Source organism: Strigops habroptila, chromosome 11 (assembly GCF_004027225.2).
Source record: "Strigops habroptila isolate Jane chromosome 11, bStrHab1.2.pri, whole genome shotgun sequence".
Taxonomy (NCBI): domain Eukaryota; kingdom Metazoa; phylum Chordata; class Aves; order Psittaciformes; family Psittacidae; genus Strigops; species Strigops habroptila.
The window spans coordinates 2,908,554-2,924,060 of record NC_046360.1 but is presented as its reverse complement, the minus strand read 5'-3'; the positions used below and the strand labels follow the sequence as shown (position 1 = coordinate 2,924,060).

The window sequence follows — 15,507 nt, the reverse complement described above, 5'->3', positions numbered from 1 at the left end:
GGACTCAAGTCAGCCAAGGGTGAGCACTCCTGCAGCTTGAAACTCGCTCAGTTTGTTCTCCAGAGCTGCAGTCTCCCTGCTGCAACATTTGCTTACAACATCTTTAAAGCCAGCTGCTGCTGAAAGGCACATCTGTGCCTGGACGAACACGAGCAGCAAACTACTCCTCTGTACTTTGTGGGACACAGGAAGGAGCTACCGAAACGGGGATTGTGACTAATTCATCCAAAAGTACAGGCACATTTGTCCTCTTGAGCTTCCCGTCCCAACTGAAACTCCTCACTTCCTTAAACAAGAGGCAAAAAGAAAGAAGAACGGAACAAAACACAAGACCTTTGCATGCACACGCATTTCGGAAGCTGTCCAAGGCAAGTCTCTGCTTACAGGGGATGCTGTTACATGGAAGCCACTCAGGGCTGTGTGTGCCATGGCTCTTGCCCTGCTTCTCACACCAACTCCCTGCTCCCTTAAGTTTCCAAAGATGAAAAAGTGAAAGCCTTCCCATTTCTGTGCACTGCTTTTACATGAAGCTGATAACCACTCCGGTTTTTGTTTCCAGCATATATCACATCCTTGTACTCACCTTAAGGCATCCTGGGTGTATGATTTCATTACAAATGGAGCATTCCATTAGCATGAGATTAAACTTGCTCTCCTCCTCTTCCACCGTGTCCTCTTTCCCAGCTTCTCCACACACCAGACACACAGCAGTATGAGGCAACACCGGCTGTGTACACACATCAGAAAGAAATCTCCATCAGAAGATACATGGGAACAGAACAACTCCATGTGCATTTACAGTATCCTCATTTCAAAGAGATAAATAGGGATTAATTGTGCAAACTGCTGAAGGCTCCAGCCCAGCAGAGCAACGAAGGCAAGAAAAACTGGTAACAGTCAGGGCTGGGTACCCGGGCCAAGCATCACAGAACATGTTTCATGCAATGGAAGTGCCCTCCCTGTACCAACACAGGTTCATGGGGCACCCAGGGATGGATGGAAATGCTTTTTTTTGTGGGTGCCTTCAATCTGCGAGCTGACACAGACATTGGCATGCAAGTCACTTCACTAGTGTTCAATGGGAGGGAAAAGAAGCAACCTAGAACATCACTATTCACATCCATTAAGCTTCACAATCTGACGAGCAATTTGGCAGCTCCTCTCTTTTACAAGCAGGGCAGACAGATGTTATGGGACCCAATCCAGGTCTCCCAGCAAGCCCACAACAGAACCAAGAACAGACCTCTTCCTGGCTGACAGTGGATTATCCAGGGCCCTGCTCCCGACCTGAGCATTGCAAAAAGCACTGCACAGACACTTAAAGAGAGGATTCTTCTGCAAGTGTCACAAGTGAGGAGAACAATGACATTTTCCTGTCTTTTGCTGAGGCAGAAAGGGACCTGCAGCACCTCACCTGTCACCCATGTCAAAGCCAGTCTAATTAAAAAGCCACCTTTGTGCTAACGAGGAACTAACTTCTGGTTTCTGGCAATAAGGTATAAGCCTCATTACAAGAAAGAAAAGGAAGATCCTAATAAGAAGCTGGCTGTACTGTGAAATGCAATCGATTAGGTTTCAAGTCCTTAACTACCAAGCAGCCAGAGGCAGAGATGTGGCTTTCCACGGCAAGGATCTCTTGTAGATGGAATGAATAAAATCCCTAAGTGGATACTTGCACACCAAACCAAATCTATGCAGCAACAGGGCATCCTCCAGCAAGTTTCAGACAGGGAAACCCCAGCTATAGTAAGCTGTTAGAGAGCAGAGTGTGCTGCCCCACACACCAGCATCTCATACATTAGCTATGGCAACACTTCCCTGCCTTCTCATGCCAGTACTTACCCACGCTCCATTTTAAAAGCATTTTGCAAATACTATTTAATTCCCACCCTTCCTCCAAGCACAAAATAAGAATCCCCAGAATCCCGTTTCACCAGCAGGTAAACCAGGGAAGAGCTAAGTTGTGCAGAGCAGTTAAGAGCTCTGTCCACTTGTTTTGTCCCATCTCCCACACAACATTTATATCCACACACAAGGACAGTTTTTATTGTCCAAGGAACGTCCTCTGTGCCCCAACCAGCTCTGTCCCACTGCCAGGCTGGAACAGCAGTTGCTGTCACAACTCATAAGCCCAGCAGAGCCCCACGCTCCCTTCACACCTATTCAATGCAGCATAAAGTGTCCCAGGCACTCCTGTTTCCCTTCTTGATATAACCAGTGATGCAGAGGAGTTTCCTGTTCTCCAAACAGCAGTACAGGCTCTCTGAAGGCTTCTGAGTTTAATGAAAGTCTGTGTCTAGTTAATATTGTCGATGAGTTTAATGAAAGTCTGTGTCTAGTTAATATTGTCAATGTTATTAACCAGAGGAAAGCACAATCCCAGAACTGTAGGGATCATTACTTCCACAGAGCTTTGGTGGGTTTGGGCTTTTTTTTCTGGCTGGAAGCCGTTGGATAGGTACCATGATATATTACTACTGCAATTGTTAAGAGAACGTACGTGTAAAGACAACAGGATTGCTTACAGAAACATAAAGCACCCTTAGAAGTTACAACAGTTCAACTTGTTGATCTTCTATGCTTTTGCTGCTCTAAAGTTTGGAATACTCCCCCTGCTATTTATACGAAAGGGAACATGTGAAGAGCAGAGATGTCTTCTCCAGTGCATGCAAGGACAGGACAAGTAACCAGAGCACCCCGGCTCCCAAGCCCTAGACTCTAACCACAGCTTCTGGAAATAAAACTGCAGATACCAAGAAGAAAAACAGTTCTTCATTAGAAGAAAGGGGATGAGGGGATGACTACACTCAGCCAGAAGAGAACCCAGTTCATCTCCAAATGGCTCAGCCTGTGTTATCAGGAGTGAAACAGCTTAGAATGAAAGTTTCCTTCATCAGTCAGGACAAGAAAGCACACTGAAGCCCTAATTTAATCCTTCCACTAAAAAGGCAGCATGATTTCACTATTTCTTGCCCCTGGAGAATAATAAATTCTTCATCCATGCTGTTCAATTCATGCCACACTCCAGGAAATCAAGTGTTCAAAGAAAAGACACTTGAGCTGCAAAAGCACTCTGCGGAAAGGTAGATATTCTATGTACTTTACTGAAAGATCCAGCAGAGCTGAATCCAATCCTCTCTGTCAAGAACAGTGCGTGGCTTAGAACACGCCATGGAGTGAGCTACCAGGAGCAACGACTGGAAACCTTAACTGTTTTATCAGGCTTTTTTATCAGTGTCAAAGTCATTTAATGCCTCCGCTTCAGATTCCTCATCAGAATTAAAGAAGAAAAAAACAACCCCTAAGTGAAAGGAACTGTAACAAGACTTAAGAGAGAAATAAACGACATTCCTTTCCTTAAAAAAAAAAACCCAAAACACAACAGAAAACCAAGCCCTTGACAACAGCATAAACAAGACCTTTCAAAGAATTAAGATAAAAGCTAAAGCTAATTTTTACCCTTGCATGAGGACACTGCGGACATGAGACCTGAGGAGATCTGCAACAGCCAGTATGAAAGCAACGGATTCAAAAGCTGCTTGGACAACTTAATGGAAGATGAATCTGTCAATATTTGTTAAATAAGAAGCTATCACTTATGACTCAAGAAGCTGCTAAGCAAGGCACAGGAGCCCAGGAAACTCTCTTTGACTGCCAGCTTGCTCCCTTCTGATGCTCATCTCCTGACAGCCATTTCCAGTCCCCAAGGAAGACAAAATCTTGGCTTGATGGCTCTTCGGGTCATCTGGATCAGAGCCTCTGCTATATGCCCTTGTTTGCTATATGACAGCAAACACACTGAAATTCAGATCTTAAGTAACCTGGAGCCGGAGTCATCAATGCCAAAATCTTGGAGGATGCCAGCCAAAGATTTCCCCATACCTTAATTTGGTTAAGGAGTTCAGTCGGTTGCAAGACAGCTTTTCTCAGAACTTCACAGATCCAAACCAAACACACCTCTTCTCCCTTTGAACTGGAACCTTCCACTCTTCCCCTTCTGCCCCAAATCCCAGAATTTCAGTGTGATTTGAGCGCCAACTTCCAGTGCACTGATAATCTCCACTTCTACACTAGTGAGAATGAAAGCTATGCTATTAAGTTTTAGTAGCATTCTGGCTTAAGAGCTGGGGACGATGAAAAGCAATGGGAAGACGAGAGGCCAGAGATCACACCAGCTTGTCTGATGCACTCCAAGCAGAGTTCTCAGCTCCAGACCTTGTCACCAGGAGACGCAGATACAGGACAGAAACCCGCAATAACCCGTAGCACCAGGCACACTTACTGCGATACACTGCCTCATAATGCAGGACTGTTTCATCCTGCCAGGTCCCCCAAACTTCTTCATGTCCTTGCAGAAGTGACACTCGCCGCACTCTGTCCGCAGGCAGGCCTCGCACTTGCGGCATCGCGTCCTCCTCCGGCGCGCTCCGGCGGTTGTCCGGTTAGCCGCGAGCTTCACCGCGGAAGCAGTGCCCAGCTTCCCTTTGGGCCGTCCCACTGCCCTGTTCTGAAAGAGACACACACACAAGGTTAGTCACACACACCCCACTTACCGTCTAAATACACTACTTCTTTGGCAGGAGCTGTATACATCTTGGATGTAAACCTGACGTGCATCAGAATTATACACAGATGGGTAATGCTCAGCAGGTGCATATGATCATTCTTATGGCTAAAGGAGTTCCCTTACCTGTTCAAGAAAAGATGCACTGTAAAAAGACAAAGAAACTAAAGCATAAGTGAGAGGTCCCAAACTTACAGCAAGCCCACTTCAACAGGAGGGCAAGGAGAATTCATTTATGCACAGCTCAATGCAGGCCCAAGGCCCAAGTGATGTACTTATAGTAGGTCAAGAAATGATCTGCACCATATAATCATGGAATGGTTTGGGTTGGAAGGAATCTTAAGATCATCCAGTTCCAACCCCCTGCCACGGGCAGGGACACCTTCCACTAGAGCAGGTTGCTCCAAGCCCCTGTGTCCAACCTGGCCTTGAACACTGCCAGGGATGGGGCAGCCACAGCTGCTCTGGGCACCCTGTGCCAGCGCCTCAGCACCCTCACAGTGGAGTTTCTTCTTTATATCCAACGTAAATCTCTCCTGTTTCAGTCTGAACCCATCACCCCTTGTCCTATCGATACAGTCCCTGATGAAGGTCCCTCCCCAGCATCCTTGTAGCCCCCTTCAGACACTGGAAGCTGCTCTGAGGTCTCCAACGCAGCTTCTCTTCCCCAGGCTGAACAGCCCCGATTTTCTCAGCCTGTCTTCGTATGGGAGGTGCTGAGCTCTGGGCTCTCAGCATTGTGCTCAGGTTAAGGCAGAAGTTCTACTTTTCTCCACTGGAAATGGAAGAATCCAAGGAGGCAGGGGATGTAATTTTGAGGTTAGGTACAGTAAAGAAACATCCAGCAGCAATGGCTCAAGCCACAGCAATCTCCCTATAAAACCAGCAGAGTATGAAGTACTGCCAAGTGATAAAGTAGGAAATAAAATACAAATAGTACAAAACCCTCCCAAAGTAGCTCCCCTCATATCCAATACTAGCAAGTTCTCAAAAATAGAACACTAACTGATGCTGTGCAAAGGCTAAAAAGGGCATCCCAGGACTAGATTTCAATGATCTTTAAGACAGAAGCTAAAGGACCATGAAAAGATTTTAAATGATTAGGTTAACTGCAACGTATTCACTCTGTGTCTCTAAATTTCACGTTCTCATCAGAAACTCCCTGTTACACACAAGAACTTCCAGCTCAAGCCAAACATCACTAAATACCATGTAATTGTATGGGGCTAATTACACAAGAATTGGCTTGGCTCGTTCTTACCACTGACAGCTTTCTCCATAAAGATGATAATAACAGGACTGCAAAGCTCATCTGGTTTAGCATTTATACAATTTTTCCACCTTCTGTGCACCTCAGCATATGACCAACAGACCAGCAGGTTTCACTTTCTGTTGCTGCTGACTTCTGGGCAGCCACCAAGGCAGGGGAGGTTGGTGAGAGAAAGCCATGCTGAGTTTCCACCACAGCTTTTAAAGGACAGGGTATGGAAACCTTCTACTCCCTACTACAAAAGCTTCCCTAAGTGTCCTACTATACAACCCTGAAGAAAAGCCACATTGTTGAGTATTTGATCTTCCTCCCAGCTGACAAAGCAAAGCTCCGCTGACTTTCCCTGCAATACAGAGGAGCGCTGATACTGTCAGTCTCCATCCCAGGAATCTCTGTGCTGGGAGATCAGAGAAGCCAGGAGCTCGACCTCTTTGCTTTTTCTCCCAGAGACCTACTATGGTAACTGAGGGGGGAGAAAACATTGCTTTGTCCACGAGATTCCAGCAAGTTTTTGATTCTGCTCCTCCAGAGCAGTTTGTGTTCTGCTTGCAGGCTGAGTCGCACCACGCTGTGTGAACACCGACAAGTGAAGCTTCCTTCCCATCAGCGACCGCACCAGACGCCTGGATTACAGATCGATTTCAGACACTCTAAAGAATAAATATTTACCTTTTAGACCAACTTTTCAGCCTCTCAAGGATAAAGTCAGCACTGGCAGGACTGGCTTAGTGGCAACCTAGATAAGAGATAATGTCCTTCCTCCGCATGAATCACTCCTCCGTTCTCTCTAATAGAGTCTCCTTCAACTAGCAAGGGAAGCGAGACACACAAACCAAAGGCCAGACATCAGTGGGAACAAATTAAACCAAAAGATGTACAACAACCTGGGCAGTTCTCTCTGCCAACAGCACATGGAAGGATTCTGCATGAGCATCTGACTCCTTCCCACTAGGTTTGAACAGGATGAAGGGCTTGTTTAAGGCGGCAAACCTCAGTTGCGATATGCTCAGAATGGTCTTTTTAAAACACAATCTCTTTCAAGGAAAAATCAAACTCGGTACTTTTCCAGCTGAAAGACAACTCCTGATTCTGCAACAGTTATATGAGCCAAGTCTAATTCTGAGGACAGCATTTTAAGTGCCAGGTCACTGCAAAGATGCGGGCGGTAAAAAAGGCATCACTTGAACACAGAAATTGAGAATCCCCAAATAAAAAAAGTAGAGGCAGGAAGGTGAAGGTACAAGAACAAGTCTGAGGCGAGACCACACCACACAACTCAGATTTCCTTAAAAACCACCACCACCCATCAGACGCAGAGGTGCAGACCTCTGATCTCACTGTATTCACCAGTTCTTACCCACCAAGAGCTCTTCACGTGAGCAAATCCAAGCAATTGTCCCAGCTGGGTTTGCACTGATTTACCACCCGACCAATCCTCACTCCAAGCCATGTTTTCACTCCAGGATGTTGCAGCCAGCAAGGCTAGGGAGGCCTTGCAGGAATTCCCACTAGTATCTAGTTTCAAGGGGCTCCAAAGTGGTCGCTTAAAAACCACCACAGAAGAAAATCAGGCCTGTGGGTTGCTATCCCAGAAAGGGGCTGGGATTCAAGGGGGTAGAAGGAGCCTCCAACATGACTTGGGGTTTATTTAGCACATGGCAGCCAGCCAGATAAATTCCAGGTCGATGTTAGTGAGGAGATGCTGCAGGATTTCCAGCTCAGACTGTAGTTTTACAATGTACCAGCCCGGGTAGGAAAACCAGGTAAAGATTTCCTTCCCAGCTCCTGTTCCCATCCCAGCACCACTCTGTGGAGCTGTCTTGCAAATAGTAAGTGAGTGACAGGGGATGGTGGGATTCTTTAACCTGGGTTTACCACGGTGGCCAGCAAACAGCAGCTCCATGGCCTCAAGCTCAGGACTGGGTGACATACTATGCCCTGAACGAGGCTCTGGACCAATGCTGTCACCCATCTGTGCAGCAGATCCTACCATCTCCTTTCCCAAGGAGATGAGCTGAGACCCTCAAGCACAGCCTGTGACTCTAGTAGTCACCAGCAGCTACCTCTGAGAAGAAATTTATACCAAACTCGAAGAGATCTTGTTTTCTCTTAAATCTTACAATAAGAAATAGGCAGTTGAGACAGAATCAGTCTGAAATACTATCACAAGAGACCCCCTATGTTCTCCAGCACCTCCACAGAAACTGTGCCCATATTCCTCTGGCCACAGCAAGAGTCTTCAGAAGAGAAAGGATGCTGAGTGATGACACCACTCTCCCAAGCTCCTAATGAGGGCTGTGCAAGCAGCTACTGAAACATATTAGGATTAATATACTAAATACCTCTATTCATTGAAACCTAGAAAGCTGGTGGACTAAACCAAGACCTGTGAACAGGACATCCTGCTAGGGCTTTTTGTCTTTTGTGTTCTGAGGTGGGGGTTCTTTTTGTCCCCCCCCAAATTACTACTATGCAACGCACAAAGGTAACCTACTCCTGCCCCTGAAGCAGACACAGTGTGGCCTTCACAGCACCTGGGTACTAGGATCATCGGAATGTAATACACTATGAACTACAAAGCCATTCACAAATCATGAATTTGGGATGACCCTCCCACCCCACGGTGGGTGAGCAGACCCACTCCTCAGACAGGAAAGGGGACAAATTTGCAAACCGATTTGCGAAGTGCTGAGCTACAAACCCCACTGAATCCATGAGCATTCCAGGGGGACTGGGTGGGGTGGCCATCCGCAATTCAAGTCTCTCAGCAGGGCTGTGTAGATCTGGAAGGAAGCCCAGGCATGACACTTCCAACTAAACCCCCAGAAATGCTACCTGGAAGAGTCACTGCTCTTAGTTTATCTTGGCTATGGACAAACATTTAGCTGCTGGGAAGCTTTCACTGCCTGTTTACAGGTACTTTAACACACTTTCACCATAGTCACTTCCTTGCTTGGCAGCCACCAAAAAGCCACCCATCATCATCACCAGGGTCATCATCAGCAGACGCACCTCTGAGCACAAGTCTTACTGCAACAGAAACACAACTTTCATGTTTACAGCAACAATTTATATCCTTCACAGTTACAAAGAATAAGTCAAAGACCTTCAGGTAAACAAAAATACCAAGATAATCAAGCTTTGGAGACAACACTTCAAGAGCTATCAGCTGTTAAATGCATCATTAAGTAGGTGCTGATGTTCCCCAGCTGCTATCCCAACACCAACCAGGCTCTGTTGGAGTTGTCAACAGGCAACTCCACATACAAACTCCTCTGCTTTGGAGAGGAAGATCAGCTGACCCTGCATCCACAAGGAAGAAGGTCCTGGTCCTAAAAGCAAGGCTGGCAAAGCCTGCAGCCCAGAAACAAGCTCTTCTGCAAGTGGCCTTTACCTTGGCATGGGTCTTATTCCATCACTCAGCTTCAGTGACCTGCTTAAGCTGCTGCCAGTGGCGCTGTACCACTATTTCAGACTAAACATCTCCAGACAGAGTGTCCAGACAGAAATCCAGGGACATGTGCAGTGCCCTTCAGAAGGGCTTATGGCCAGCTCAGCGAGCCCCTGAAGCACTTCGGCTCCTAACCAAGTGCAATCTGAACAGCTCCTGTACCCACTGCATAAATCCGTCCAAGACAAGACATCTTACATGTGTAGTGTTCACTGCTTCGAGGTGCCATACCACATAAATATATCCCTTCCACTTGCAAGACAGAGGTGACTTCCTTCTGATTATTCTGTTTTCCTGTAGTTTGACTTAATCCACGCAACTGCATCAGCACTGAAAGATGGGTGAGGACCCAGACTTCCAGGGTGCCAGTCCTGTGCTTAGACCCTTGTATGGCACAGCATCCTAATACAATTGTTCTAACAGAACTAGAATAGGCAAATGGAGTTTGTTGTTTCTTCACAAGATCTGATAAACAAATACACGGGGAGGGTGGGGGGGAAGCCACACACATTAAGCCACAACCCATATCTGTTGCCACCTAAACCACCACACTAAATGTGTTGGGTTGTGGGCTGATGCTGGGCACTGAAGAAGCCCACAGGGTGCCACAGCAAAGGCCTCTGGTCAGTTATTTCCTTGCCTCTTCCCATAGCATCAGAGGTGTGCAGATGCAGAGGTGCAGTTTTCCATTTCCAACGGGATGGGAGTTCTGGAGGACAAGGCTCCCTGAATGCTGCTCAGGGCCAGTGAGCAGCACTGTCCCCTACTACTCCAGTGACAGGTCCCTCTCCTATCCTCCCAGTCATGTAGTTTTGGCTTCCTGATAAGAAAACCAGTCAAATTGACTATTACCAGCAGTGGTGTAGACCAGCAACACACACACCGATGCACTGGACTGAGCTCCACCAAAGTCATTTCACCAGAGGTCTCTGAAACAGACCCTGTCATTAATTCGACACTAACCCTGAAACAGGGGGACTGTCTGACAGCCTGGTACACACACACTGTCTCGCATTAGATAATCACACCAAGTCAACGTATCTTCAGCATTAAATCCCCACATCTCTTCAGCAAGTAAAAGAAACCCTTGCTGTAGGAAGAACTTAGGAAGAACGAAGGAAGGACAAGATGATGTGACTGTATGAATTCAGTGGGGATGAGGAAGAAGCCAGTTTAAGACAACAGAAATCACACTGATGCCAGTGACATCCTTAAGAACTGTATTAACTGAAGAACAGAAGCCAAGACGACAATCTAACGTGTCTGACTACAGCATATCTGCCCAAAAGTCTACACATGCAAACTCCAGGAGGGTTGTTTTCCTCTAGCAGTGACTGTTTACGAGAGTCACATCACCCATCATCAGCATAAGCTCCTGCCAGGGTGGAGGTGTCCTGCAAGACAAGTCCAAGGTCCCCCATTAAGCAAGCAGCATCGGAGGGAAAGGGAAGGTGGAACGTTTTCAAGCCCAGCCATCCCCAAACAGGATTTTAATCCTCTCCACATGTCCACTGCCGCCATCTCCTCCAATTCATACCTACAAACTTTCTCATCCTCTCCTGCAAAAAGCAACGTAGCTCCTCATGACCACTGCCAGGTGACCACGCAGCTCCACTACTGAACAAACAGATCCATTTCCCACAAGCAAATAGCAAAGTTTATACCTCGCAGGTTCACCTGGGCATTAGTGACACTCCAGCAGCTTTTCTGCCAACACAGCCATGTGGTGTAGGGTGTGATAAACTGGTGTGTCAGTGTCAATACAAGTGCCCCCGTTTATTTTCCTCTGGTGGCAAGGAGGTAGAAGCTAGGCCTGGAGGGTGGAATAAGGTATATTGGCAAAAATATGTGTTTGTAGATAAGCTGCATCCAAAGTAGGAGGCTCTTAAGAAAGACACCAGTAAGTTACACAGACTTGGGGCACCTTATGCTTTGTAGCTTTTCTTCTCACTGCTACTTCAGGACAAATCCTCCTACCCCCACCCAGGAGCTTTTTTATCAGGCTGTTTACACATGCTCAAGTGTCACAGTCAGAAACTGAGTTTCTTCCTACCTGGAGAGCCTGTGGCAGGGTGCTGCCCTCCCCATGGCCAGCGCCAGGCAGGATACGTGCACTGGCATCCCACACTTCCAAACCCCCAGAGCTGACCACAACTACTGCAAGCGCAGTAAATCCTACCCACTCTCCTGCTGGGAAACCTGACAGTCTTTCTGCTTTCTTAGTTTAGACATAGACTTGGGAAGGAGGAATGAAATTCAGCAGGAAATTGGGAGTGACAAAACCAGCAGCTCCTACCCAAGCGCTGAAGTTGTGCTGTTGAACTACACCTGTAGAACCAAAGCCTTTCACCTGTTACACACCAGGGACTATCTCAATAGAAAAAGCTATGTAATACCCCTTTGACACATCCCGTGTAGAGAAACAGAGTAACTACACATCAAAGCAGGCTGGTACGAAAATACAGTTGGATCCATGAGAGGCCTTGTACCACTGAACAGTTTTGAACAGAAAGAAAACCACTCCACGGGTCTTTGCTACGTAGGTCACAGCACTGTAATTTAGGAACAGACCAAGCCTTTTAAGCAGGATCTCCACTTTCTTCCATTAATTTTTGCTTTAAACTATTAAGATATAAAGACACTATCAAAGCCTCAGGTTTTAGAAGAGCTGAAGAAGCCCAGAACGTAACTAGCTTTACAAATTCACCCAGCAAGAACTAGCACCTCCAGTAGTGATTCCACAGCTGGTACAACGCAGACGAGGCCAATCTGCTCTCCCAACCATTAGCTCTTCTAAAAGAGCATACAAAAATCACAGCAAGATATAGATGGGAATGGGAAAGGCCTGACATGGGGCAAAGTTTAAGAGAAGGAAAGGGGCTGGACAATTTAACTCCCAGGCCTGGAAGCTGAGCAGGAGCACAGGACTGTACATTCACACAACCCACAGAATTAAGTAAAGCCTTTAATAAAGTTACTCATCCAAAACCCTTGTGTGTCTCGGACTGACACTACACCAGGCCTGTGTAGCACATCAACATCTCTCTCACTGTTCCTTGCACCAGATCCTCCATCCCTGGGCAGCACCCAAGGCACATCGCTACCACCACCGTCACCACTCCAAACTCCTTCTCAGCCCTGCTTTCCTGGTGCAATTATGAAGCAAAACATAATCGAGTTATTAGGAATGAGATGGGTTTTGGCGGATGGACTCAACACCCGGCCTAGGCAGAAACTTGTCTCTAAAAGCACATTATTAGACTATTTTAGAGAGCAAACCACCTTGAGTTACGAACAAAACTATCAAGATGATGTTTAAATTGCCTACACATGTTTAATACTATTCCTAGCGCATTTCTAATTGCTTAGGAAGTTCTTAGAGAGTAAAATACGCAATCTAGAACATATGTTCTGGATTATTTTTCACAGATTACTTCATAAATTTAAGAAGTTTCTTCTCCTTCCCCCCAGGAATAAAATAAAATGAAAAAATAAAGGGGAAAAAAAAAACCACCTTCAGAGGATAAACCCTGGAAGTATTAATAAAAGTTCTCTTTTCATTTCAGCACACATCCTTCTCTTTATTCTACATCCCTCGACCCTGGGAATGGAAAGGAGGTTCTGGCTATAAATCAAACTAAGACAAGGTAGCCAGGTTCAGCATCAGACTCTCTCCCGAAGTCCTGCAGCCCCCTCAGCGATTTAAGGAACCTTATTGGAAAATAATAACAACAATAATACCGATGATGACCGCGGGGCCGGCAGGGACCCCCCCGGCACAGCCACACGCCCCGAGCGCATTCGCCTCGGAAGCGGCGCGGGGCCCTCGGCGGTGCCGAACTCCCGGTGCCCCGGGCGGGCGAGGCCGAGCGCCCCGGGCCGGCCCCGGCGGAGCCTCCCGCGCCCCGCGGAGCCGCCCGCAGCCGCGGAGCCGCCGGGCGCAGCCGCCCCGGGGCCGCTCCCGACCCCACATTGTTCCCCGTCCCCGCTGCCGGCGCGGCTCGGCTCGGCGCGGCGCTGCCCGGCCCCGGCCTCCTCCTCCTCCCCTCCCTTCCTGCTGCAAACTTCGCCGCCCGCCCCGGACCTGCTCCGGCCCCAGCTCGGGCCCCGGCCCCGGCTCGGGCTCCGGCTCCGACTCGTAGTCCTCCTCGTCGGCGCTCGCAGACATGGCCATGGCTCATGGTGGGCCCAGGCGGAGCCGAGCTGACATGGCTGGAGCGGCGCTGCTGGCGGAGCCCCGCTCCCCGCACACACACACACACATGCAGGAGGAGGAGGAGGAGGAAGGGGGGCCGTGCATATTCATGCCAGGCAGCCAGGAAGGGGCTGGCCCTGCCGGCACGGCCAATCGCGGCCCGCTCGCACAAAGCCGGCCTGTGGGGACAGCGCGGCCGCTCGGCCGGGGCAGCGCCGGCCGCCCCCCACCGGAGCCCGGGGGGGGGTGGTGGTGGTGGGGGTGGCTTTAAGGCCCCGCTGGTAATTAGCCCCCCGCTGGTAATGAGCCCCGCGATCGGCCGAGGGGGCCGGGCCGATGCTCGGCCTGCCTGGGTGTGCCGAGCGGGGCGGGGCGGGGAGGGATGCGCGGCCGCCCGCAGGGTGCTCGGCGCTGCACGGGCTGCCGGAGACAAAGGAGGCGCGCACAGACAGACAGACACACGGACACACAGCCCTCGCTACCTGCCGGCTCGCCTCCTGCTGCTGGGGTCGGGACGGGAGGAGGGAACCTCAATCCCTCGGGAGGAGGAAAGGCACCGAGCAAACTTCGGGATTGCAAGTGGTGATGCCCCTGCTGCGGCAGAACCAGCGCCGGGAAAGGATGGAATAGGATGGGATAGGATGGGATGGGATACAAGGCAAGCCGGCTTGCAGAGTTGCTCACATCTGGCCTCAAGCTGCTCCCTGTACGGGCACCCCCTTTTCTGCTTGCTCCTGAGGAACCATTTCCAGCCCTACCTTGACCCCAGTACTCAGGTTTTACTATAAAATATCCTCCCTGCAGTACGAGATGTTACACATCAGTCCATCAGGGACCTGTTCTAGATCCAAAGGTCACAGCAGGGCCAGCACCTCAACCGGACGCTGCCTTTGCCCTGGAGAGCTTGCAGCTGAGGGTCAAGACACACAGGCCTGGATTTGAGTGCTGAGATTTAAACTTCCCATTGGATTTATGGGCCTGCTTTCAGGGGAAATCCCGATTCCATGCAAGTTGTTAGGATTTTGCCTCCGGCTCCTACGCCCACAACACAGAATTAAACATGAGATTAAATATTTGCATGTGCTGAGCAACCAAGAAGCCATAAGGCAGCACATCTAATGGTCCCTCCATCAGGATTTTTGCCAAACTAGTTTCAGTTCAGTTCCCTGGTCTGAACTACCACATGGCCACACAAACACTTCAGGTAGGCCAGAAGAAGAGGCAGCAACAGGCAGGAGCTGGTGGCAATGCTGCCTCAGGCCCACTCACAGCCCTTGGGACACCATGCTCTGCACAAAGCCTGCTCACTCAAGTTTAAGTAACAAAATACAGTCAAACTTTAAGCACATCTTTACACGCGACTGCTGATAAAGCCAAGTGACTCACCTAATGATGTCCCTTCCTCATTTTGAACACCTAATATATCCACTGCCTGTTTGTATGTCTGTCCTCCCACAAACTCAAACTACGGGTACGTGAGGGTGTTCTCCCAGTTCTGCTCATCTGTGATGCCAGGAGCGAAGCATTTACTTGCAACACATGATGGTTGGGTACGTTCAGCCTGTCTCCTCAGGTTTCTCTCTTCCCCCATTGTGTTCATACACAACCAGGAGCAGATGAAAGCTGAGGCACGAAAGGCATGTGCCTAAGGCCTTGGCTTTCAGAATCACAAGGTAGTATCAGAATCCAGTGTTTTCTGGAGGGGAGAGGAAGGGGGGATGTACGTCTCATGACAGGGCTACAAAGGAGAGCTTTAACTAGGAAGCAAGGGTAACCGGCACCATTACAGCAGCGATTGTGGTTCCATTATCCAGCTGGCCTCCAGCAGGGGCAGGAGAACAGATGACATCCAGAAGGAGGATGCCTGGTCCCACACCTGCCAAGACCCAAGTCTCCACCAGCCCATGCCAATTCCACACGAGGCTCTACATGACCTGCCTCACACTTGTTCATCCCTCCAGCCTTCCAGCTCCATAATCCAGACAGGAGAAAAAAGACAACTTGTGACATCCCCCAAGGACAATCCA

The 15,507-nt window shown here is 48.7% G+C and overlaps 1 protein-coding gene across 10 annotated transcripts in view; it reads right to left on the bottom strand.

Moving 5' to 3' along the window:
- Nucleotides 1-15,507, bottom strand: part of KDM2B (lysine demethylase 2B) — a 119,490-nt gene that overhangs the window by 13,027 nt on the left and 90,956 nt on the right. For all 10 annotated transcript variants that reach the window (XM_030500992.1, XM_030500991.1, XM_030500993.1 and 7 more), the window contains 2 exons: nt 4,283-4,507; nt 584-727 (listed from right to left, as the gene is read on the bottom strand). In XM_030500992.1, coding sequence (XP_030356852.1) covers nt 584-727; nt 4,283-4,507 — 369 coding nt within the window. The remainder of the gene's footprint in view (nt 1-583; nt 728-4,282; nt 4,508-15,507) is intronic.